We start from the raw sequence: 23,495 nt of genomic DNA, 5'->3' as shown, positions 1-23,495 counted from the left end.
TTGGTTGATCGGTTGATTGAGATTCGTAAGAAAGTCTCGAACATGTGATAACCGACCGATCAGTCGGTTGGCTTGTAATGGAAACTCAACCAATCGGTTGATCGATCGGTTGAGTCTTGTCTGAGGCTACAAACTCAACTGAATCGACCTCCCAGCTGATCGGTTGGTCGGTTGGCTTTCTCTTCCTTCTCTTCTCTTGTTCTTCAGTCTTGATTGATCCAATTTTGACTCCAAAATTTAATCCTTTACTCCATTTATGCTTCAATAACTCCTTAAAGCTCCAAATACCTAATAAGATGAAAACAAGATGAAAATGCAACTTAAAACAACCTAAGAGACAAGAGAATGCTATATTAACTACCTTAAAACACTTAAAAACACTTATTAAAAACACAACACATCAGATAAGATAATTAGTGGGTAAAGGGATGTTTGTTATTGGGGTCGAGTGTGTGGTGTTGTCCTTGGTTTTTTCAGTGTATTTCTTCATGTTTCACTCCACAAGAAAACAACAAATAACTTTTTTTCTCCCACTCCACATGTGTCACTGCTTTATACTCGATCATGCATTTGTTCCTCACACTGTTTCTTTAACTTCTCTGATATTCATGCCCAAATTTTATCTCTATGAAATCCTGACCAACACAAAACCAAAAACGAAAATCAAAATAACAAGAAATCCTAAGTAGTTTTTATAGGGATACCATCGGGACTTTCTCTGAAGTGAGTTTGTTCAAAGTCACTAAACTTGACTTTTCATGCCATTTTAGGCTTTTAGAGATTCATAGAGGGGCATAGAGGACCCCTCTAGTGTCTCTTGATTAGTTAAGTACTTCTTGACACGTTGACCATTCACAATGAACTTGCTGCTATCTTTGTTCATGAGAGTGATTGCACTGAATGGCAGAACTTCTTTAATTTCAAACGGTCCATACCATCTAGACTTAAGCTTTCCCGGATGACTTGGTCACCAACCTTGAGATCCTTAGCATTAATCTTCTTGTCATGGAAGGCCTTGGTTCTCTCCTTGTAGATTTTGGAACTCTCAAAAGCATGAAGTCTGATTTTTCTCAAGTTCATGGATGTCAAGGACTCTCTTTATTTGAGCAAAATCAATGTCCAAATTAAGAAGGTTGATAGCCCAAAGCGCTTTGTACTCAATCTCCACAAGAAGAGGACATGTTTTACTATACACCAACTGAAATGGAGTTCTTCCTATTGGCGTCTTGAAAGTTGTCCTAACGGCACAACAAAACCTTCTCTCTCTATCTTCTGTCTGCCATAAGCGACACAATACTTCTCTCCCTCCTTAATTATGGTTATTTTCTATTTAGATAAGGTCTGAGACTTATCATAACACAAGATCGAGATCACAAAAACCCGAATCGCCCGATCTTCAATTACTTCCTCCATTGAAAAATGAAACTTTTGGCTAAATCAAGATTTTGGATCGATTGGTGGAGAGGAACAAGAAGAGTTTTACTCTCCATGTGGCTAATGGTGGCTTCATTTATCATCGGGATTGGAAGAGAAGGAGGATTGAATCAAATCTCTAGAATCTTCGTTAGCTCCAATATGATGGAGGATTGAATCAAATCTCTAAATCTCCTACGGTTAAATAACTCACAACTTTACTAGACAATATCAAGAAAGAGAACTCTCCGAAAAGTCCATTATCATCTTCCTCTATTTCATGGGAACAAGGACCAAACATAGAATATTAAATAAAATAAAAATTGAAATGGGTTTGATAAGAGAAATGAATCAAAAACCTTTGAACCAAGTAACAAAAAAAATTGCATGGCTACCGCCAAACTATCCTCTATATAGTAAAGAGAAATACACTTTTACATGAGTGATAATGGATCAGATCAAAATAAAAAAAAATAACCCGTTAAATGTCTAAATAAAAAATAAATGGTGTGTTTTTTGGTTTTTTGGTTTTTTCTCTTTTAGATTAGTTTAGTTACATAACGATCAAGAATCATTAAAGAAGTTAAAATGAGTCCATTTAGGTTTGGGCCTCCACTAAAAAATCTGAACAACTAGTTCTTCTCTCTGGTCCCTCCATAGCCACCACCACCACAAGCTCGTTGAGCGAGAGAGAGAGAGAGAGAGAGAAAGCCATGACGGGCTGTGTGAATTCTATATCTCCACCGCCGATGACCTTCCACTCGCATCTTTCCTCTCCGTCACCAGTTTCACGGTCATCCTTTTCTTTTTCCGGCGATTCCGTCCACTCTCTTTACCGGTTCCGGCGTGTTACCAGATCTCCGTCGGTTATCTCCCCCAAATTTCAGGTGGATGATTGTTCTGAGCTTCGATTTTTGAAATGCGTTTGTGTAGTTGTGTTTATCGTCTGCGAAACTTTTATTTATGGATTTGTTTTTGTGTGGAAGGGAATTTATAGATTGTTGCGGCTGAGAAAGCGAAGCCTTTGAAAATTATGATATCAGGAGCTCCTGCTTCTGGTAAAGGTACACAATGCGAGCTGATTACTCAAAAAGTAAGGTTTTTGATTCTATTCCAATTGATTTTTATCATTGAATCTTAATTTAGGCCAACCATAGTATTGCATGAGTTGACTCTAGTAATGATTTCAAGCAATTAGCTTAGGTTTTGGATACTAATCCAATTCATTTTGTGATCGATTTTATCATTGCATGAGTTGTTGACTCAGAGCTTTCTCTAGTAATGATTTCAAGCATTGAACCAGTTCTTGGCTGTATCATGGGATGTTCCTATTTAATAAAGTGGTTAATATGATATAAAAGTTCAGTAATGTGTCTGGTGTTTAGTGGAGATTAGAAGTTTAGGTCGTTTAATAGGTAAGTATCGTCGTGCTCATGAAAAAAACCCGCTGTTTCTGTGGAATTTGCTGCTCCTTTTTACTTAACTTTGAAGGTTCTGTTTCAATGGAAGACTTCATGCTTTATAGGGTTCCCTTATTTTACTTCTCTGTGGTGGATGAGATTCTCTCATGAATTAGAAGAAGATTGAGATTTTCTTCTTTTGTTGGTATGCAGTATGGTTTGGTGCATATCTCTGCTGGAGATTTGCTGAGGGCTGAAATAGCTTCTGGAAGTGAAAATGGAAGACGAGCTAAAGAATTTATGGAGAAAGGACAATTGGTCCCTGATGAAATAGTTGTAATGATGGTAAAAGATCGTTTGTCGCAGAAAGATTCAGAGCAGAATGGATGGCTTTTGGATGGATATCCTAGGAGTTCATCACAGGCAACAGCTCTTAAGGGATTTGGATTCCAGCCTGATCTATTCATTGTCCTGGAAGTAAGCAATGTTCCTATTTTTAATGTTCTTTTATCTCTCAGCTAAAGGCTTTCTCTAGAACTCGCTAGATTTGAGCTATATTTGTGAGCTCAACGCAACGGATTAACTGTTACCTCGTTGGACCAGATATTTGCAACAGATTGCGGAAACATTAAATACTGGTAATCTGTTTTAGAATCCAGACTACTGATAATAAACTAGGTCCATTAGCTATCTATCTTCTGTGTAAGATGTTATCACTAGATGCAGTCACATTGCTTTAACTCTCTATAGTTTATCCGATGGAGATCGGCTCATTTGATTTACACCTACTCTCCTTTTGGGACAGGTTCCTGAAGATATCCTAATTGAAAGAGTTGTTGGGCGTAGATTAGATCCTGTCACGGGAAAGATCTACCACTTGAAGTATTCTCCTCCAGAGACAGAAGAAATTGCTTCTAGACTCACCCAACGTTTTGATGATACTGAAGAGAAGGCAAGTCTATACTTCTTTTATTCTTTTATAGTTCCGTGCCTCTTGATAGTTACCCATGCAATCATTATTCACTCATGAAACTCTCTTAGTCCAATTATGTCTCTGAACTTTTTTTTCTCTCGCTGTAGGCAAAACTGCGGCTGAAGACTCATAACCAAAATGTGACAGATGTGCTTTCTATGTATGACGATATAACTATCAAGGTATAAGACCTCACTCACTTCCTTTCCATTTCAATTTTGCTATCTCTTCTTTTATGAGTTTCGTAAAGCAAAATAGCACGTTATTTACAATTATTATCCAGATCGAGGGAAACCGTTCAAAAGGTGAAGTGTTTTCCCAGATCGACACTGCTCTGTCTGAATTGCTTCAACAGAGAAACACCGCTCCAAGTTCACTCTTAAGTTAAATCATTCTTGGTACAAACCTGAGGAAGTGTTTGCCCAGATCGATACTCCTCCGTATCCATTGCTTCAACAGAGGGACAATTCTCCAAGTTCACTCTGAAGTTAAACCATTCTTGGCAAAGACCTAACCAGTGGTAAATATCCCCTATCACATTCATCAAATTTGCTCGATATCACTTGTATCGCAAGAACACTCTTTTTTGTTGTTAGTAAAACAATGTATGTCTACGTCAAACCTCAGAAATATGCAACCATTCTTGTAATCTGTAGAGTCACTGAATATAAACCATTGTGTTCTCTTGTTACAATCATGAAGAATAGAACTGAGGTACTAGTGATTGTAGGACTTTTGAAATTTTCTTTGGTCTTTTCGTATCAGTCAAAATTTGACCGTAGACAATGGTCGACCAAATTTTGTACCAACTCTTTTTCCTATAAAGTAATAATTATTAGAATACTTTATACTTTTCCCATGGAGTTTAATATACGTTGCTAAGCTTTACACTTCTTTGTCTTCAAACCATTGACTTGGACTGTTATGTAATGCGTACAAAAAGAAGCAGCGAACTTTTGCTTTCAGCTTTCACATTAAAATATTAAAATTCTGTACAAATTAATAAATTTCTAGTTCCTAAAAATTCAATATAATTAAGGTTGACCAAGCGTGGCTAGTAACTGTTTGATCGAGTTACTTTCTCTGTCGGAGCCACCAAACAAGCGGCCAAAGCTGTCTCTAGTCTACTCACTACATCCCCCATTGACGGCCTTTTCCGACCACAAGGCGTTAGACAATCTGCGGCCAAGTGTCCGAGATGAGCCACCGACTCGATTTCGAATGGCGTTGGGGGAGAAATCCTAGGGTCAAGTACCCTATAAACCTCGTCCATAAAAATGTAAGGTACAACATACTCCACGACGTTTCTATAGTTCCCCTCTTCGTTCTTGTGTATCGCTTTGTAACCTGAGAGTAACTCTAGCAACACGACGCCGAAGCTGTAAACATCACTCTTGGTTGTGAGCTGGTGAAGTTTGTAGTACTCTGGGTCGATATAGCCTAACGTACCCGCAGCGTGTAAGGAGAGATGTGACACATCATCTTCTTCAGTTGGACCCATCTGAGAGAGGCCAAAATCTGATACTTTGGCTGTCCACATGGCGTCAAGCAGTATGTTCGACGACTTTATGTCACGATGGATGACCGGAGGCACAACAAACTCATGGAGGTATTGAATTCCACGTGCAGCGTCAAGCGCGATATTCAAGCGTGTTTGCCACGTAATAGGGTCAAATCGAGGATTATGAAGGTGATCGGAGAGAGATCCATTCTCCATGTACTCATACACTAAAATCCTCTCTTCTGTGTCTTCGTAGAAACCGAGAAGTCTAACAAGATTTTTGTGGTTCAGCCGCGACATAGACTCTAGCTCGTTCACAAACGCTGAATCATTGTCTGCTCTTCGGTTTTTCATCGTTGTCCTAGATGATGCCGGGTTTGTGAGTTCAGCGCGTTTGATGGCGACATGACGTCCATCCGACAAAACGGCTTGGTAAACCGAGCCAAAGCTGCCTATCCCGAGCTGAAACCGGACACAGAAACCATTTGTAGCTTGAGACAGCTCAATAATTGAAAACTCCATGAGCTGGCCAGGGTTCCCTAAACTAGCTAGACTACTCAGCCTCTTCTCAAGCTTGGGTATATCTATTGTCCTATTATCATCGAGACGTCCAGAGTCATGGACACGGCATCGATAGTTGCTTTTATAGACCAAGAAACTGATGACTAAGAGCGAAGATAACGTTCCAACGCATCCAACTATAACAAACACAATGTTTCTTGTGCTCCAAGTCTTGTTCTTAGAGTGTTGTTGTGCCCGTGTATCAGGAAATACTCCATCCTTTCTCTTCAAATCGCAAATCATTAAATCGTTGCTGCATAATGACTGTGATCCTAACAATGGACCGTAAGGACATTCTTTTCGACACGGTCCTGGCATTACCAATTTTGAAATTCGACCTTCGAACGGAACAAAAATACCCGATTTAAAATTCTCATTTCCCCAGCAATATAGAGTGTAGTTTTTTGTGGCAACGCCGCAAAATATATCCCCTTTAGCGTATATTGATGTGAAATGAATGTCCTCAAGCGTCTGTGGCAAATTGAAATTGTTATTGTTGTTGCTCCAACACACCACTGTTCCATTAGACCACCTAACACCGCAGCTACGGTTTTCCCCAATCGCTAGTGCTGAGAACTTTTCTCGTGGCGGAAACTGCGGTTGTCCCCAACACTCCATATCATTGTTAACTGTGATCGCACACGCTTGTCTTGACCCGGCTGCTATCGCGATGTAATGGTCTCCACTCGGCACTTTGGATATACCTTCTTGTTCACAACTGATCCTTCCAGGTAGCTGAAGTAGCCCACAGAAAAGATTATCACTCACCGCAATGGAATTATAATTAGCCAAACGTGGCATATAGACCGGTTGCCAGCAACGGAGGCGCCTTGAGACTGTCTCAATTCCGCAAATGCGCGAATTCCCGGCTTCTAATTGTTCTAGCTCAGGACCTTGGTAGATTCTTTTGCGCGACATATTAGCTCCGTTAACAGAGAATCGCCAACAAATAAGTGTAGAAATATTTGAATCATGCGCCGATATCAACCCGCAAACAAACCCATTCCCGGATACAAGGCCGGAAAACCTACTATTTCGGAGGTTGCCGGTTAAAGAAAAACGAATCGAATTTAAAGGGAAACTAGAACATTGGATATACGACTGGTTGGTGAGAGCACATACAAGGGTCTGATTAGAGATATGAGAGATCGAGACAGTAGAGAGGGAGAAGCAAACAAAGGAGAAGGAAGATAGAAGCAAAACTAGAGACACAAAGTAAAAGGAGAAACGAGAGATTGAGATACTAAGTGCCATTGAAGAAGAGACTTCTCATGGCGTGTGAGTATATATGTTTGGTTATATTTGAAGGAGTTGTGTTTTTAAGACGGCAAATCAACGCGGTTAGAGAGACGCGAGACAAAGACTCCTCCTCCTACGAGACCAAAACTAAGTCTTATTAACTTGGTTTCATAGTGATTTTTTCTTTTCTAATTTATTTTCATGGTCAACTCTTTGAAATGTTCAACACTTATTGCTTTCAGTGCATCGCATCTAAACTATTCAGTACTAGATTTTTTTTGGTGAATACAAATAGTAATGAATTAGTTCATTTCTATGTTTCAAGTTTCGCACTGGAGTGTCTTCACTCTTTAATAAGCTATTGTGATCATATCTTCATCAATTGTGATAAAAAGAAAAATTTTAAGTACATCAATTAACCAAACTGTGATCAATATTTATCAGTTGATAACCCCTAATTTTTATATTTTTTTTCGTTAAACAAGTTTCAAGAAATGGTACTAGAACAGCAGACTGTAGCATTAACTTTAATTTATTTGAATAAAAATTAATTTTTATTAATCAATATTTCACTTTTTGAAGTATTTTATTTTTGAAAGTAAAATAAAAATTGAAAAATGTATATGTATATTCATTTCTCTAATTTATTCAGCAGCCTACTCCAAACTGGATTTGTCGGATTCGTTGTAATGGAGGCAGTTTCTCGTTTTAATCTTTTCTAGTTTTCTTTTAATAATTAATGCGAAGTAATTTTAAAATTAATAAATAACTGAGATGATAAAAAGAAAATTTAAAATTTAAATTTTTGATTTGAGATCTTAAATATGAAATTAGCAATATTTAATATTTCAAATAGTAAATAACACATTCTAATCAGTATATATATATATATATATATATATCTTCCAACCAAAAATATATCAAGTAGTAATCATCCAAATAAAAAAGAGGAACTCTTCAAAATACCACACTCTAACTTTGTTTCCAAAAAAATACCACAATAAGTTTATATTTCCAAAAAATACCACAGTATTTTTAATTTTCTAAAAACATCGCAAACATAAAATTTAATTTCAAAGGTGTAAAATATGGTCAATTGTTTTAGATTATGGTATAATTTTTGGGAGATGGTGTTTGATATTTAGAATTTAGAGTAAAATTTTGAATGCTAAAACTTTATTTTCAGTATTTTTTTCACATTTCGTTAACTAAATAAAATCCATTATAATCTAAATAAAACTTGTAAAAATAAAACTAACCAAAACCTACCAATGTTCGAAGAACACTAATACACGTGAGTACTAGTCTTATTATTAGAAAAAAAGAACATATCAACTCTAAGCTGTCTCATCCTCCGGCAAGTAGTATATGCTCTCCAAACCAATAGGATCGACAAAAACAAGCACGTCAACTATTTTTAATGCCAAATTTAATGGGCATGAGTCATGTTCTTTATCTAAATAAGGGTGTGTCTGAATCTCGTCATCCTAAAAGCTGAGTAGCTTTATATTTTACTTGATTAGGACATCAGGCTATTAAATTATTGAGAATTTTTGAGAAATACCCCTTTTGGTGTACCCCTTTTTAAAAATACCCCTTTTATCTATCCATTTTCAAAAATACCCCTTTTTAAATATAAAAAATTATAAAGTTTTATATAGTTTATAAGGTACTTTTATATAATAACTACTACTGGGAGATTCGATACAAATGTTTTAAAATGTTTTAAATAGTTTTAAATCGTTTTTATAAATTTTATAAGGTTTTTATACGGTTTTTAAAAAGGTTTATACGGTTTTTATAAGGTTTTTATAATTTATTTTTACGCTATTTATGAAAGGTGTATAAAGTTTTAGACACATATAAAAGTAATTTGTGTATATATTTATAAGCTCACACACATATTTGGATAAATTTCAACATTTTTAGTGGGTTTTTTGATAAAGTTTGAAAAGAGGGTATTTTTTAAAAAAGAGGTATATGAAAAGGGGTATTTTTGAAATTCCCCCTAAATTATTTCATAAAATTAATCATAAGAAAATATAAATTTGTAAGTAGAAAATATTCTAAAACTAATTAAATTATTTTATTCGTTTTTTGAGTTAAAAATTATATTATTATTACTACTATTATTATTTTTAACTGAAAAACGTTATTTCACACACTCAGCTAAAATATGATTGCACAACTTATTCACAAAATATTTTAGATGCAACACATCCGTCAAGTCATCGTATTATTAAGATTAATATATGATTTTACAATATGTTCTACCACTTTGATCAAAAAAAAAAAAAACAATATGTTCTACCACTAAAAGTGCGTAAAAGATATTCTATTGTTTAAGTATGCTCTTTATCACCACCTATAAAATGTCTCTACGAACAAACTTAACCAATTATATGTCAATTTACTTTCACTTTGACATAATTTCCTTAATCATTGAAAGTGTTTTCGAAATAACTTTCTTAACCATTAAAACTGTTTTTGACATACTTTCTTTAACCACTTAAATTGTTTACTCAAAAAATATAATGAATGAAAGAATAATAAAAATTTTAATTGATTGCAGTGAGTTATGATCAACCAATAGAGGTTGAAAAATAATAATAAAGTTTAATTTGACAGTATAAAAATATAATTTCATATTAAGATTAACAAATTTCCGAGTTTCTTGTCGAAAACTGAAATCGAGATTTTTTTTTGTCAACCGCACAATTCAAATAAAACTTCTCGATTTCAGTTTTCGATAGGAAGACGAAGTACGAATTGATATATATGTATCAACGATTAAAAGATTCCCAGTAAAATTAGGTTAATAATTTAATAAACTAAAATTATGTTAAGTATTTTTTTTAGTATAGGAACACGTTTTTTTTTAATTATGTATAGATTTCTTTTTCTTTTTGGTAGGTTGTATAGAATTTTTTTGTTTTTTTTGTATTAAGTTTAGATACATTTTTATTTTAAAACATTTTAATAATTTTTCAGTTGACATTTCTCACGATCATGTTAATGACTAATTTTAAAGGCAGAAATTCATATAGTAGTAAGACATGAAATAAAATTGATACTAGTAAATTTTGAAACTAAACTTTATATAATAAAATAAAAAATGTTTCTGGGATATATTTTAGTTGTACTGTTAAATATTAAAACTAACAATAATGGTTCTGGGAGATTTGTCCCAAAATACATTGGGGATTTTAGGATTTTTCCTAATTTTTGTTTAACTTTTGGATGATCACAATGTTTGCGTTACAAGATGCTGTTACAGTCATACAAGTCCAAAGCGTACACGACTCCGATTTCAAAAATCAGAACGGAATTAAAAAAAAAAAAAAAAACTCTCAGCGACGAACCTCAGATACCCAAAACCTCCTCCAAGCTCCGAGCCATGGCTACGTGTTCCCTCTGGGCGTCACCGTCTATTTCTCCCCGCCGGCGATTCTGTAGCTTATCTCACTCTCGCCGCCAATCTCTACCTTCGATGTTAAACCTCGGTAAAGAGCGTATCGCACGAAGAGTTATCTGTAGCTACGACGAGAAAGGTCGAGATCGGACTCAATCTTCTGGAATTCAAGTTTACGGTGAGATCGAGAGGTACGCCACCGTTGTTTACTGTAACTAGCTTCACCACTCTGGCTTAATCGATTCGATTTTCGCAGGTTGTTAACAGAGACTGTTAAACAATCTCAGAGTAGCTCCGGTGGATCCTCTGATTGGTCAGAAGTTGAGGTTTGTGTTATCTCTCAATCATTGGATATGAACATTTTAGGAGCTTACCTTCGAATTTTGATTTCAATGTTTGTAATTTAGAATTTGACATTGATGATTGTGAATTAGAATCTAAGTCATAGTCTCGAGAATATTTTGTCGTTCAGATATTGATTTGAATGTTTGTTATTAGAATTTGACATTGATGATTGTGAATTAGAATCTTAGTCATAGTCAGGAGAATGTTTTGTGGTTCAGATATTGATTTGAATGTTTTGAATTAGAATTTGATGTTGATGATTGTGAATTAGAATCTTAGTCATAGTCAGGAGAATGTTTTGTGGTTGAGATATTGATTTGAATGTTTGGAATTATAATTTGATGTTCATGTTGAAGTGTGTGTGTGTGTGTTTTTTTTTGTGTTATCTCAATTATTGGATATGAACATTTTAGGAGCTTACCTTAAATGTTGATTTCAATGTTTGTAATAAAAATTTGACATGATGATTGAGAACTTAATTGCCAATGTTGATTTGAATGTTTGGAATTAGAATTTGATGTTGATGTGTAATTTCTGGGAATGATGCTGTAATGGATGATTGTTAGAATAAAAAGTCATACTGAGGAGAATTGTGTGGTTCAGATTGGTTTCAACAATTTAGTGAACTTTGTTTTAGGGAGCATGGGTGTTGAAACCAAGAAACTCGAAACCGAAGATGGTTGTTCATTTCATTGGCGGAATATTCGTTGGCGCTGCACCCCAGCTTACCTATCGATTGTTTCTTGAGAGATTAGCAGAGAAGTAAGTCTGTTTAAGGATACTTTATATGATCTCATGGTGTGGTATTATTCATTTTCTTTTATTCTTCTGAAGACAGCTTTATAAGGAATCTGGCTTATCTAATTCTGGTTTGTCTTGATTTTACGATAATGTTGTGCAGAGTTTTGCTTAATAATTAACTCATTTTGTTCGCGCAGGGATGTTTTGGTTATCGCTACACCCTATGCGAGTGGTTTCGACCACTTCAATATTGCTGACGAAGTACAGTTCAAGTTTGATAGATGCTGCCGATCTCTACAAGAAACAGTGAGTGTCTTTTAGTGATCCTAGAAAAACAAGAAATCTTTTTGTTCTAGCTTGTGTGTGCTCCAGGAAAAGTAAAATTTGGTTTCAGTTTGAATAGTAGTTCCTTTTCTCTCAACAGGTGCAGGATCTTCCATCTTTTGGGATTGGTCATTCACTAGGATCTGTTATTCACCTTCTGATTGGTAACTAGGTTTAATTGGTTGGGAATGTCGAATACTGATTCAGCTCATTAGTTTTTTATTGAGTTGGTTTTCACTAGTCATTCAGGATCAAGGTATGCTGTTCAGCGAAATGGCAATGTATTTATGGCATTCAATAACAAGGTAAATGGGTTTATCTATCTTACCAAAGGCAATCATAGTCAAACATCAGTTAAACAATTTACATCGAAATATAAAACATTCCCAGTATTATTTCATCCCCTTGGATTTCCCTCATTCAGATAATACAATGTACTCTTATAATGTATTCCCCACCTTACATGTAAAACCCTTTTCATCTGAAGTAATCCTTTTTTTATTGGAAAGATATTGTAAATCCTTACATGGAATCACAAAACCTGTAAGAAGTGATATATTATTGGAACCCCTAATTTTGCAGGAAGCGAGCTTAGCTATTCCTTTGTTCTCCCCAGTTCTTGTCCCGATGGCTCAGAGCCTTGGACCACTGTTATCACAGATAGCAACATCCCCAACAATCCGCCTTGGGGTAAGATTTTGATTCCTCTGCTCGGACTATTTTACGATGTACAGCTCTTAGCTAGTTTTCCCAAGTGATAGTTTAACTTCTTGCTTTTAGTGATTGTGTTTGATCAATTTGTTTGCTGCTCATTGGTTTTGTCTCTCAATTTGTATTTAAAATAGCAGTAAATTCTACTTTTGATATTTGACGCATCAAGTTGTAATGCTTTGTACGTTGTATTCTCTTTCATCCTTCAAATAACTGACAACAAAACTACTTGCAGGCAGAGATGACTCGAAAACAATTAGAAACGCTTAGCCCTCCCATCATGAAGCAAATTCTTCCATTAGTGGAACAGCTCCCTCCATTGTACATGGACTTAGTAAAGGGAAGAGAAGATTTTATTCCAAAACCAGAAGAAACAAGACGCCTTGTAGGTGAAACCCATGATGTTATTTGTTATGTTTCATCAGGGAGCCTTATCTTGTCTTGATAACTATCTATCATATTCCATTACACTAATTGAGATTCTTGCTAAAAATGTTCAGATAAGATCCTACTATGGGATCTCTAGAAACCTGTTGATAAAGTTCAAGGATGATTCAATAGATGAAACATCAATCCTAGCTCAGGTACTTGGCGTGGAATCATCCATAAGCTCAAAGCTAGATATGTCTCTCCGTACATTGCCAGGGGATCATGGTCTCCCTCTGCAACAGGTATTGACTTCAATTTAAGGCAAACTTTTTTACAGGAGTTATTGGAGCCATTGCCTAGTAGATAGTCCAAAACTGCATTAGAATTAAAAGTGTACAATCTTGAAAAAGCAAAAACCTCGCTTACTGATTTGAAAACTGAAATGTCTTTGATTTGGTTAATGTGGTTTCATAGAAATCTGAACACAGCAATTCAAGTCTGAGAATCCGAACTGAAACTTCATTTTTTAAATGAAAACTTTGAATATATTTGATTTAGAAGTGAAGTTCAAACCTTACAAACCATCAATAGTAGGTTTAGCTGATATATGATCTTGTGGAACAGGATTTATTCCCGCAAGCGGTTTGAAAACTCAAACTGAAACGGATTGAACACTCATAGTTATAATTAATTTAGATTCTTTTTTCTTCTCTCTGAAGTGATAATGTTGGAAAGTGATTTATATTGCTGTCTGGACAGGCTCTTCCGGATGTTCCACCAAGAATGGCAGAAGCAGTGAACCGAGGAAGTGAGTTTTTGGCAAATATTGCTGTTGGGACTCCGTGGGAATCTATGGCTAAAGAAGTCGGAGGTTCGCTTGGAATGGACTCGAAGATCCTTCGTGCTGATATGTCTAAAGATCTTGCACTGCTCGTTGATGCAATCACTTCTTGGATGGCTTCAAATATGGGTCCTAAACTTCTGAGACCATAATCTTTACTCATGTACACAAAACATAAAAGTTATTTATTTAAAGTAATGTATATATAACAGGAAGCGTCTGGTAATACATAAAAACTCTTGCCGATTGCATATTTTGATACTCTAGATTACACAAGAATGTCAAAAAAGAAAAGAAAACACAATGAGGCGTCACTGAACACTGATTCGCGCACTTAAAATGATTGGCCTACTCTTCATGGTACAGATATAAGCCGAGACCAAATCGAGCACATGCTCTGCAGAATGCTATTTCCTCAGCTGCAGTAACTGGATCCTCAACGTGATCATCAGTTGTTGTTATCGTCCCAGTTGATTCTCGATGTGCCTGCATATTACATAAAACTTCAAAACTCAGTCCTGTAATCAGTTTTACATATATTGGTTTGCTACCTTCTATCATCAAAGTCATAAAAATTGGGATTTTGCTGGTTTATGCATTGCCATAGATGACCAAAGTCATTAGGTTCTTGAACTTCCAAGATCACATTACCTTTGCTTTCAATCTACCAATGCAGATGCTTATAATGTGACTTTGCACAAGACAGGAAAAGATTCAGAATACTCTGACAGTGCAGCACAAACACTTAGATTTCTATTGACAAGAAAATAACACTAATCAATGCATCACAATTCACAAATCACAAGAACTTGAGTTCTTCAAAATTCTAACATATTCATAAGATAGTGGCAGCTTAGATATGTCCCTTAAACTACTCATATACAATTGAAACCTAACATTTTGGGATATCAATCTCTAGAAATACTTGATTTTTCACAAAACAAGACAAACATACATCAATACAATACATGAACTCAAAAACTACATCTAGAAAAAGACAACAAGAGAAAAACCATGCAAAGATTTGGCTTTTGCACAAAACTAGACAAACAAAATTAGTCAAAAATCAGACAAAATTAGACAGAACAATCCCAAAAACTAAAAAGAAAAAAGAAGTATGAGAAATTGAGTAATCTAACATACCTCACCATCAGAGCCACGAATAGTGAGACGATAAACAACAGTAACATTACCATTCTCAGAGAAAATAACATCTCTAACTTCACCACACCAACCAGGAGCATAGAAGCTAAGCATCCTATTTGCATGATACCTATAAAAATAACCCCAAAACAAAATCAAATCAGATCAAACAAAGCAATTAACAACACTTAGTTCAAGTACCACTTACCAAGGGATAAAGCCAGAAGAAGCAGCAGTAGAAGAAGAATCATGGCTCTTAACAATATTATCAGGAATTTTCTTGTTAAGGTCACGAAGTATCTCAATCAAAGGCCGAGTAATCGAAGAGGAAGATGAGAATTTATCCATAGGAACTACATAGTTGGAATTAGGTACTGCTTTTTTCTTCCCGGCGTCTCCGACTCCACCGCCGCTGCATCTGATTCCCCGGTTAGTCGTTAACCGGTTATTATTAATGGATACGGTTCTGAACGGGGAGAGTGTATCGGTGGTGGATGGTGAGTGGATTGTGAAGGCTGTGGAGGTTTGGTGCATTTGCAAAGCCATTGATTTTGTGTCGGAGGAGGAAAATTGTGAGAGTTGGGGGAAAGAGAGAGTGGAGGTGAACTGTGAGAGAGCTACATGACGTGCATTTAGTAGTAGGTGGGGTGGGTGGAACCTCAAAACCAAACCAACCCCTTTTTTTTAAGTTTTTTTTTTTTTTCTATGTGGGACATATTTGTCTAAAAAAAAAAAAATATTTGGGACATATATTTTTGAAACAATTGCACTATAACTTACTTTCTCCACATTTCATTACACAAAAATATATTTTTGAAACAATTGCACTATAACTTACTTTCTCCACATTTCATTACACAAAAACATATTTTCTACTATCTCTATACTTCTTCCACTTGAAATGACAAAACACTCCTCTAACTTCAACCAATCTTTTTCTCACGTTCACTTAGAGCAACCACAATGGAGTTGTTAACAAAGGCTCTTTAGATTAAATGAATTAAAAATAAATGATAAGTTGGGTTATTTAGAGAGAAACGTGGTCGATTGGGCTCTCAAAGAAGAGACTTGTGTTACATAAAGAGACGATGACAGAACCGTGATTTAAATGGCCAAAATTTGAATCTTCGTGATTTAAATGACATTTTTCCCATTTTACCAATATATATTTATGTTAATTTATTGAATCAATACTAAATCGTCTATATTTGTCTCATTTATGCATAAATGATTTATAATACTATCACTTACTTTTTTGATACTATTTAACTGATCTAATTTAATCGTTTTTTTTGTAGTGACCATGTTATCGTGCTTGTAGCTTGTAGATATTGGCTATTCACATTGTTTTATTGTCATACTCTTGTTTCATCATTCATTGAAATAGAAGTTTGAATTCTTGTGAGTTTTGTTTCTAAACCAAGTATATTCGAGAATATATGGCAGAAATTTGGAATTAATTTACATAATTAATTTTATATTTATTTTTATGATTTTTATATTTATATATGCTTTTATATCATATTTGTTTTAAACTCATGTTTGTTTAAAATTTTATGAAATGTAATAATTTTAAATTTATGTCTTTTTAAAAAATAAATAGATTTTTTTAAAGAACCTCATGGCTCTTACCATTGGAGGAGTATATATTTAAAATCCCCAAAACTATCTCTTAATTTCAAATTTCACAAAATTAATACTAAAAATATTTGAGAGAGCTTTATTTGGGGCTCTCTTGTTGTGGTTGGTCTTACTTCTCTTCTCTTTCTTTTACTCTTTCTTTTTTTGCACTGTTTTAAGAAAAGTAAAACTAATTTTATTTGTGTCATCACCCTCTCTCTCTCACCTTTTTTTTTCTTTTGTTATTCTCATTTAAGATAGGTATTAAAAACTTATATATTCACTTACACATAATAAATTATGATGATTTTTTCTTTACATTTTAAGATGCATATTGATATATATTAGATAAAATAAAATATTATAAACTATTCATTTATAGCTGAACATATATCCATGTGGTTACATTAGTGTGGGTAAGCTTGGATGTTTATTAAAATATATGGAGGTTAGAATGTAGTGTATGATTTATGCTTTTGGTTTTAGAGTTAAATTAAATTGGATAAGAATTAAGGTTTGAGATTCATGGTTTATGTTTAGAGTTTAGTGTTTAAGATTAGATTTTACGGTTTAGGGTTTAGGGTTTAGAGCTTTAGGGTTAAAGGTATATGATTTAGGGTTTAGGTTCCCTTGTTGCAGCTTTAAATTCATAGGAAGCTATTGAGTCGATAAGAGTTAAGAACTTCATGTTTTGGAATTGAGATTTAAGGTATAGGGTTTAGGGGTTAGGGTATACGGTTTAAGGTTCAGGGGTTAAGATGTTTGTTTGATACTTATTTATGATTAGCTTAGGGCTTAGATTTTAGGGTCTAGTGTTATTGTTTTGGTTTTTGGGTTTAGCTTTTGGTTTTAAGTTTAGATTTTAGTGTTTATCGTTTAGGATTTAGTGGTTGGATTTAGGATTTAAGGTTTAAAGACATGTTGTGTACATGTTTTAGCAATTGTAGAGCAATTTCATATTTCGACGATGCCTCTCTTTCTACCTTTTTGAAATAATTTATTTACTTTCACTCTATCTTTGTTTTCATCTTCCAATATTTTTTTGTTAGCTCAACACTGCGGGTTCAGACCTAGTTAAAATCCTAACCAGTCTTTTATAAACCCAAACCGAAATATATAATTTCCTTAATAAAAATCCTACAGAATATCTTTCCATAATCTATTATGTTTTAATGATTTTAATTTTGATTTATTTTTATACATAGAATGACGTGACAAATTACTTCATTTTAATTGGTTAATCTAATAGGGGGTGAATGAGCAGGTTCACCCCTAGGGGTGAACCCAAGTATTGCTCATTTTCATATTCCATAGTTTCTCTTTTCACCTAGATACCTTGACCACATATATCCATGTGGTTACATTAGTGTGGATATGCTTGGATGTTCATTAAAATATTTGGAGGTTAAAATGTAGTGTATGATTTATGTTTATGGTTTTAGAGTTAAATTAAATTGGATAAGGGTTAAGCTTTGAGATTCATGGTTTATGTTTAGAGTTTAGTGTTTAAGATTATATTTTAAGGCTTAGGGTTAAAGGTATATGATATAGGATTTAGGTTTTAGGTTCCCTTGTTGCAGCTTAAAATCCATATGAAGCTATTGAGTCGATAAGAGTTAAGAACTTCATATTTTGGAATTGGGATTTAAGGTTTAGGGTTTATGGGTTAGGGTATACAGTTTAAGGTTTAGGGGTTAAGATGTTTGTTTGATACTTATTTATTATTTTTTCACCAAATCACAAATTTGCCAAAGATTTATAGTTCAAGGTTTAGGGGTTAAGATGTTTGTTTGATAAAGTCGGTTATTCAAATTCTTTAGTGTCTAAGATTTATAGTTCATAGTTTCGTTCAGTTTAGGGCTTAGATTTTAGAGTCTAGTGTTGTTGTTGTTGTTTTAGGGTTTTGCTTTTGGTTTTGCTTTAGATTTTAGGGTCTAGTGTTATTGTTTTGGTTTTTGGGTTTAGCTTTTGGTTTTAAGTTTAGATTTTAGTGTTTATGGTTTAGGATTTAGTGGTTGGATTTAGGATTTAAGGTTTAAGGACATGTTGTGTACTTGTTTTAGCAATTGTAGAGCAATTTCATACTTCGACGATGCCTCTCTTTCTACCTTTTTGAAATAATTTATTTACTTTCACTCTAGCTTCGTTTTCATCTTCCAATATTTTTTTGTTAGCTTAATTTTCACATTCCATTGTTTCTCTCTTCACCTAGATACCTTGACCACATATATCCATGTAGTTACAATAGTGTGGATATGCTTAGATGTTCATTAAAATATTTGGAGGTTAGAATGTAGTATATGATTTATGCTTTTGGTTTTAGAGTTAAATTAAAATGGATAAGGGTTAAGGTTTGAGATCCATGGTTTATGTTTAGAGTTTAGTGTTTAAGATTAGATTTTAGGGTTTAGGGCTTAAGGGTTAAAGGTATATGATTTAGGATTTAGGGTTTAGGTTCCCTAGTTCCACCTTCAAATCCATAGGAAGCTATTGAGTCGATAAGAGTTAAGAACTTCATGTTTTGGAATTAGACTTTAAGGTTTAGGGTTTAGGGGTTAGGGTATACAGTTTAAGGTTTAGGGGTTAAGATGTTTGTTTGATACATCTGATGTTTGTTTGATACTTATTTATGATTTTTTACCAAATCACAAATTTTATTATGAAATAGGTTTTAGTATGTTTTAATATTACTAAACACATAGTAATTATAAATACGAATAGAATAAAACATAATCAATACTGTAACTGATCATCCACTTATCACTGAACATATGTTCAACTAGAAATGGATAGTGTGTAATATTATAATAAATCTAAAATATAGCAATATGCATCTTGAAATGTAAAGAAAAATATAAACACAACGTATGGTATAAAAATAGTTAGATAACTTTTGAGGATAACAAGCTAAAATGAAAATAATAAAGAAAAGACAGATAAAAAGTAAGAGAGAAGAAGAAAGATATAAAAATGATTAAAAACAAAAAAAAAGTCAGTTTCTCTTTGTTTCGTTCTCTACTACTTCAAGGGCAAAAATGTCTAAAAATATTTTCAATAATATGAAAGTTACAGAGAAAGTACACCTATAGCTAAAAGTATGTTTTTTGGCAAATTTATATACATAAAGTAGGTTATTGTGTCATTCACTCTATATTTTTGTATGTTTAACTAGGTCTGAACCCGCAGTGTACACCGCAGGTATGTTGTTTGTGTTTTTTTTTCCCATTTACTATTTCTAAACATACTTTGTTTCATATACAGTATAGGTTGTTAATGTTTTGTCAATGTGGTGTTTTATTAGTATTGTCGGGGGTTTGTTTTGTATTGTTTTGTCGCGGGTTCTATAACTAATTCTATGTTAAATGAACATCGGTAAAAAGTTTTTATTTATTTTTCATAGTATAATTGTATAATTTGACATAAGGTATGTTTATTGTAAAGTTATTTGGGAGTATGTATTCTTCATTAAAGAAGTTGTTTATTGGTTAGTTTGTTTAGTAGCATTTCCTATTTAATTACAAACTAGGTAGTAACCCGTGCCACGGCACGAACGATTCGGTGAAGTTAATTTATGTGTATATGGAATGTATTTTTGAATATTATGTATGTTTGGGATTTCTTACAAATACCTCGGCCCAACTTACACTAAAAATGTCATAAAGATAGTAAACCCTCGGTCCGTTGGAATTAAATTCTCAAGCAATTCTGTAGAACGGATTGTATGGAAGTGGTAAATAATTCATCTAACTTTTCCAAATATATAAAGAAACGTTATAACATTTAAAATTTAAAATTTACAGTTGGGTTTTAGAAAAGCTAAACAAAAACTTAGTTACATATATTAGACATAAATAGATTATATACAATACATACAAAAAATAAATTGCTAAATAGTGTAGACATTGAATATAGCATTGGGACTACAATTTATGAAGAACTTGTTGACCTTGCTTATTCGTCCTGGTTGATTCTGAAATAATACCTTGTAGCAAACTCGGATCTGAGATATATTTTGATATAAAGTCCAAACATTTTTAAAAATATAAAACTACTTATCTATTAAAAAGTAAACACTCACATTGACTTATGGTTTCAGAGTTAACCATTGTTTGTGACAGAATATATCCTAGTAGCTCCAATTCCATTAGGAGTATCATTTATAATGCAAGGAATACTTACATGGTTCCATTCCCGATCGATTAAGATTTATAATGTATAATAATGCATACATGTATCCAAAAGGCGATTCCTTCGTAGCAGTTTCTTAGGCCACAAAATCTCCATCAACTCAGATCTCCGGCCGGCGCTGGCTTCTCCGGCGTCGGTCGGTCCTTTTCCGTTTTCTTCTAGTTTTCATCTTTTCTTCTGTATAGATTTAAGTAATTTCCATGGCAAAATCAGAATCTCAAGTTCTTGTCGTTTTATTCATGATGGTGGTATATATGAATTCGATGAGAAATAATTTCACGGCTTTAATTCTGGTATCATCTCTGATTTGGGTAGCGTCTCAACACATTCAGATTTCATGGGAAGTTTTGAATCCAAGTTTGACAAGCGTCGGATCGGTTGGTTTTAATTGTGAACGGTTTTCTTCTCCATTTCGTTTTGTCCTTCCGTTTGGTAGGTTTATTTCCGGCGTTTGCCGGTGGAGTTTCCGGTTTGTAACCGGTGAATGTCCTTCTGCTCATTGGTATGGAGGTTTCACTTTGGTTTTTGATCCCGGAATTCATACAGTAACAACTTTACTTGACGGTTTTGGATTTCTTAGAGATTGTATAGGAAATCATGAAATCAATTTTGGAATTACTGATATTCTGATGACTTTACCGGTGGATTATATACAAGAGGCAGTGAAGAATCATTTCTACCTTGTTATGATGGCTTTGCTTCCGCTGAAAAAGAACCATCACATTATAGATCTTCAATTGGCACAATGGTGGACTGTTGGTGATGATGATTGTTTTGTCGTATCAAACTCATCACAAGTTGTTTCTTTATTGGAAGTAACCAAGAATGTATTACTATGTCAAGGCCTTTGGTTCTCTTCGTTTAGAATGATGGATTTGTCAGACTCTTGTATGGTAATCTCCTCAAAAGATGCTACAGTCAAAACTACTACTACGGTACACTTATTTATCATTTTATTAAAGAAAATTACAGAGATGAATTTCTTCATAAGGACTTTGGTACCGAAGTTTTGGTGCCACCATGTCTACATTTCAGAGTTATTTATGGACACATCTGGTATAAAGTTACGGTTTGCGAACATAAAGTTCAGCCACAACTTGCTGCATGCCAATCGCAACATAGAGAAATCAAATATGAAGTTGGACAATAACGGATCTTTTGGTCGGTTAGCGAGTAAGACTACTCTTCGGAAAGCATCGTCAATCTCCCTTCTGCTGTATTTTTCTTAGTGTATGGCACATACATCTGCGTATGTAATAATTGTGCTCCAGTAATTTTGTAAATTTCTTTGTAATAACTCATTTAAATCAATGAAAAGCTGTTTTTGCCGGAAAAAAAAAGAAATGTATCCAAATCTACCATATTTATATATTCACTACCTATTTATTGGAGCTGCAAAATTCAAGTTTAAGGAAAAGTAACTTACCTCGGTATTTAGAAACTCTCCAGAACCGTAAAACACAAAACAAATGATCTGATTTATATGTGAGATGGTATCCTTGTAACTCCCAATACTTCATAAAATACTCAGCAAAGTCTCCAATTAAATCACAAAGAAGTAACTCATTCCTGCATAGAGATGTATCTATGTAAGAGTTTTTTCACATTCTCCAAGTAAAACATTATGAACTTCTTAGGTATAAATTTAAAAATTGCTTACTAACCTCTCATTTATCATTTTGAAAACTAAACCAGTGACATTAGAAGTCAGTCCATAGACATTGACAACAAAATCTCGATGATTAAGTTCACCGATGTGAACTATATAGCCATAGAAATCTATAAAAGAGGATAAATTAACTAATCATTTTGCTCTGTTAGATATGACATTATGTTGTATGCAGAATCTGAAACAAAACATATTGGTCACAAAAACATACCATATGAGTTGTTTGACGGTAGCAACTCTATAACAACATGGGTGAAATCTTCAAACCTTAAGTAGGGTTTATCTTCATGTGATAGTTCCCACCACATTTGAGTTTTGGTTGTGGTCTTGATTTGATAACGATGGTTGGTGTTTCTCTGTCTCAACACATGAGTGATTAATCTGAAATCCCATATGTCTAACCAGTCTTCATCACATATGTCTCTAATGATCATATGGTTCTTCAGATCAGAAGGTATAGTCATTTCGATTCTATCCCCCTATATAGAAAATTCCAGTAAATAATTGAACCTAATTCGATTAAAATAAATTAAAAAATATGTATTTGTAGATAAAAGATTTAACAAATACACTTTCTCGTCATCCAGAATAAGTACCCTCTTCTTCATCTCATCAGAAGTTATCCAAGTACTCAAAATCTTAACCTTTATCCCCCAGTCTTTCCTTTTTGGAGTTAGATCGGACACATAAACTCTTGGCATGGTTCTATAGTAGTTACTTTCTGAAGGTAAAGATATTGAAGATTATATTGACCCTAAGCTCACATTCGTTTCAGGAAAGTGATGTTAATGGAAGTACATAAAAAAGATCCTTTCTTTTTATTTTATTCTAAGTTAATTGAATTAGATAAAACTAAAAAGTTGAGAGGAAAATCATTTAATATTTGGAAAACGGCAATTACGTTTATCGATAGAGTAGGCAGCTAAAAATTGAGCTTAGGGTCAATTATAGTTATTTGAATCGTCATATCTTAACCATATATTTTGTTAGCTTCTTTAATGATTACATATATAGTGGTCCAATTAGTATTTGTTGACATTTTGGA

General features: G+C 34.0%; 4 protein-coding genes across 4 annotated transcripts; 2 read left to right on the top strand and 2 right to left on the bottom strand.

Annotated features, from left to right (window-relative positions):
- The first annotated feature begins 2,048 nt into the window (after positions 1–2,048).
- Positions 2,049–4,529, top strand: LOC17876393 (adenylate kinase 2, chloroplastic). The gene is made up of 6 exons (XM_006280754.2): positions 2,049–2,300; positions 2,411–2,506; positions 3,027–3,290; positions 3,619–3,765; positions 3,894–3,968; positions 4,070–4,529. Exons 1-6 carry the CDS (start codon positions 2,127–2,129, stop codon positions 4,172–4,174), a joined length of 861 nt encoding a protein of 286 aa, XP_006280816.2. The 5' UTR covers positions 2,049–2,126; the 3' UTR covers positions 4,175–4,529.
- Positions 4,530–4,840: 311 nt separating this feature from the next.
- LOC17876670 (serine/threonine-protein kinase-like protein CCR4) lies at positions 4,841–7,102 on the bottom strand. The gene has a single exon (XM_006279999.2). The coding sequence runs from the start codon at positions 7,100–7,102 to the stop codon at positions 4,841–4,843; it is 2,262 nt and encodes a 753-aa protein (XP_006280061.1).
- Positions 7,103–10,408: 3,306 nt separating this feature from the next.
- Positions 10,409–14,081, top strand: LOC17876420. The gene is made up of 10 exons (XM_023781241.1): positions 10,409–10,690; positions 10,756–10,825; positions 11,482–11,606; positions 11,783–11,891; positions 12,010–12,073; positions 12,159–12,214; positions 12,492–12,599; positions 12,856–13,005; positions 13,121–13,291; positions 13,749–14,081. Exons 1-10 carry the CDS (start codon positions 10,485–10,487, stop codon positions 13,980–13,982), a joined length of 1,293 nt encoding a protein of 430 aa, XP_023637009.1. The 5' UTR covers positions 10,409–10,484; the 3' UTR covers positions 13,983–14,081.
- LOC17874703 (DNA repair RAD52-like protein 2, chloroplastic) lies at positions 13,995–15,611 on the bottom strand. The gene is made up of 3 exons (XM_023781246.1): positions 15,182–15,611; positions 14,974–15,103; positions 13,995–14,316 (listed from the first exon to the last, which is right to left on the bottom strand). Exons 1-3 carry the CDS (start codon positions 15,517–15,519, stop codon positions 14,179–14,181), a joined length of 606 nt encoding a protein of 201 aa, XP_023637014.1. The 5' UTR covers positions 15,520–15,611; the 3' UTR covers positions 13,995–14,178.
- Positions 15,612–23,495: the final 7,884 nt, after the last annotated feature.

Source organism: Capsella rubella, unplaced genomic scaffold (assembly GCF_000375325.1).
Source record: "Capsella rubella cultivar Monte Gargano unplaced genomic scaffold, Caprub1_0 scaffold_8, whole genome shotgun sequence".
NCBI classification, from domain to species: Eukaryota; Viridiplantae; Streptophyta; class Magnoliopsida; order Brassicales; family Brassicaceae; genus Capsella; species Capsella rubella.
The sequence above is the reverse complement of the archived record's forward strand: the minus strand, read 5'-3'. Positions and strand labels throughout refer to the sequence as shown.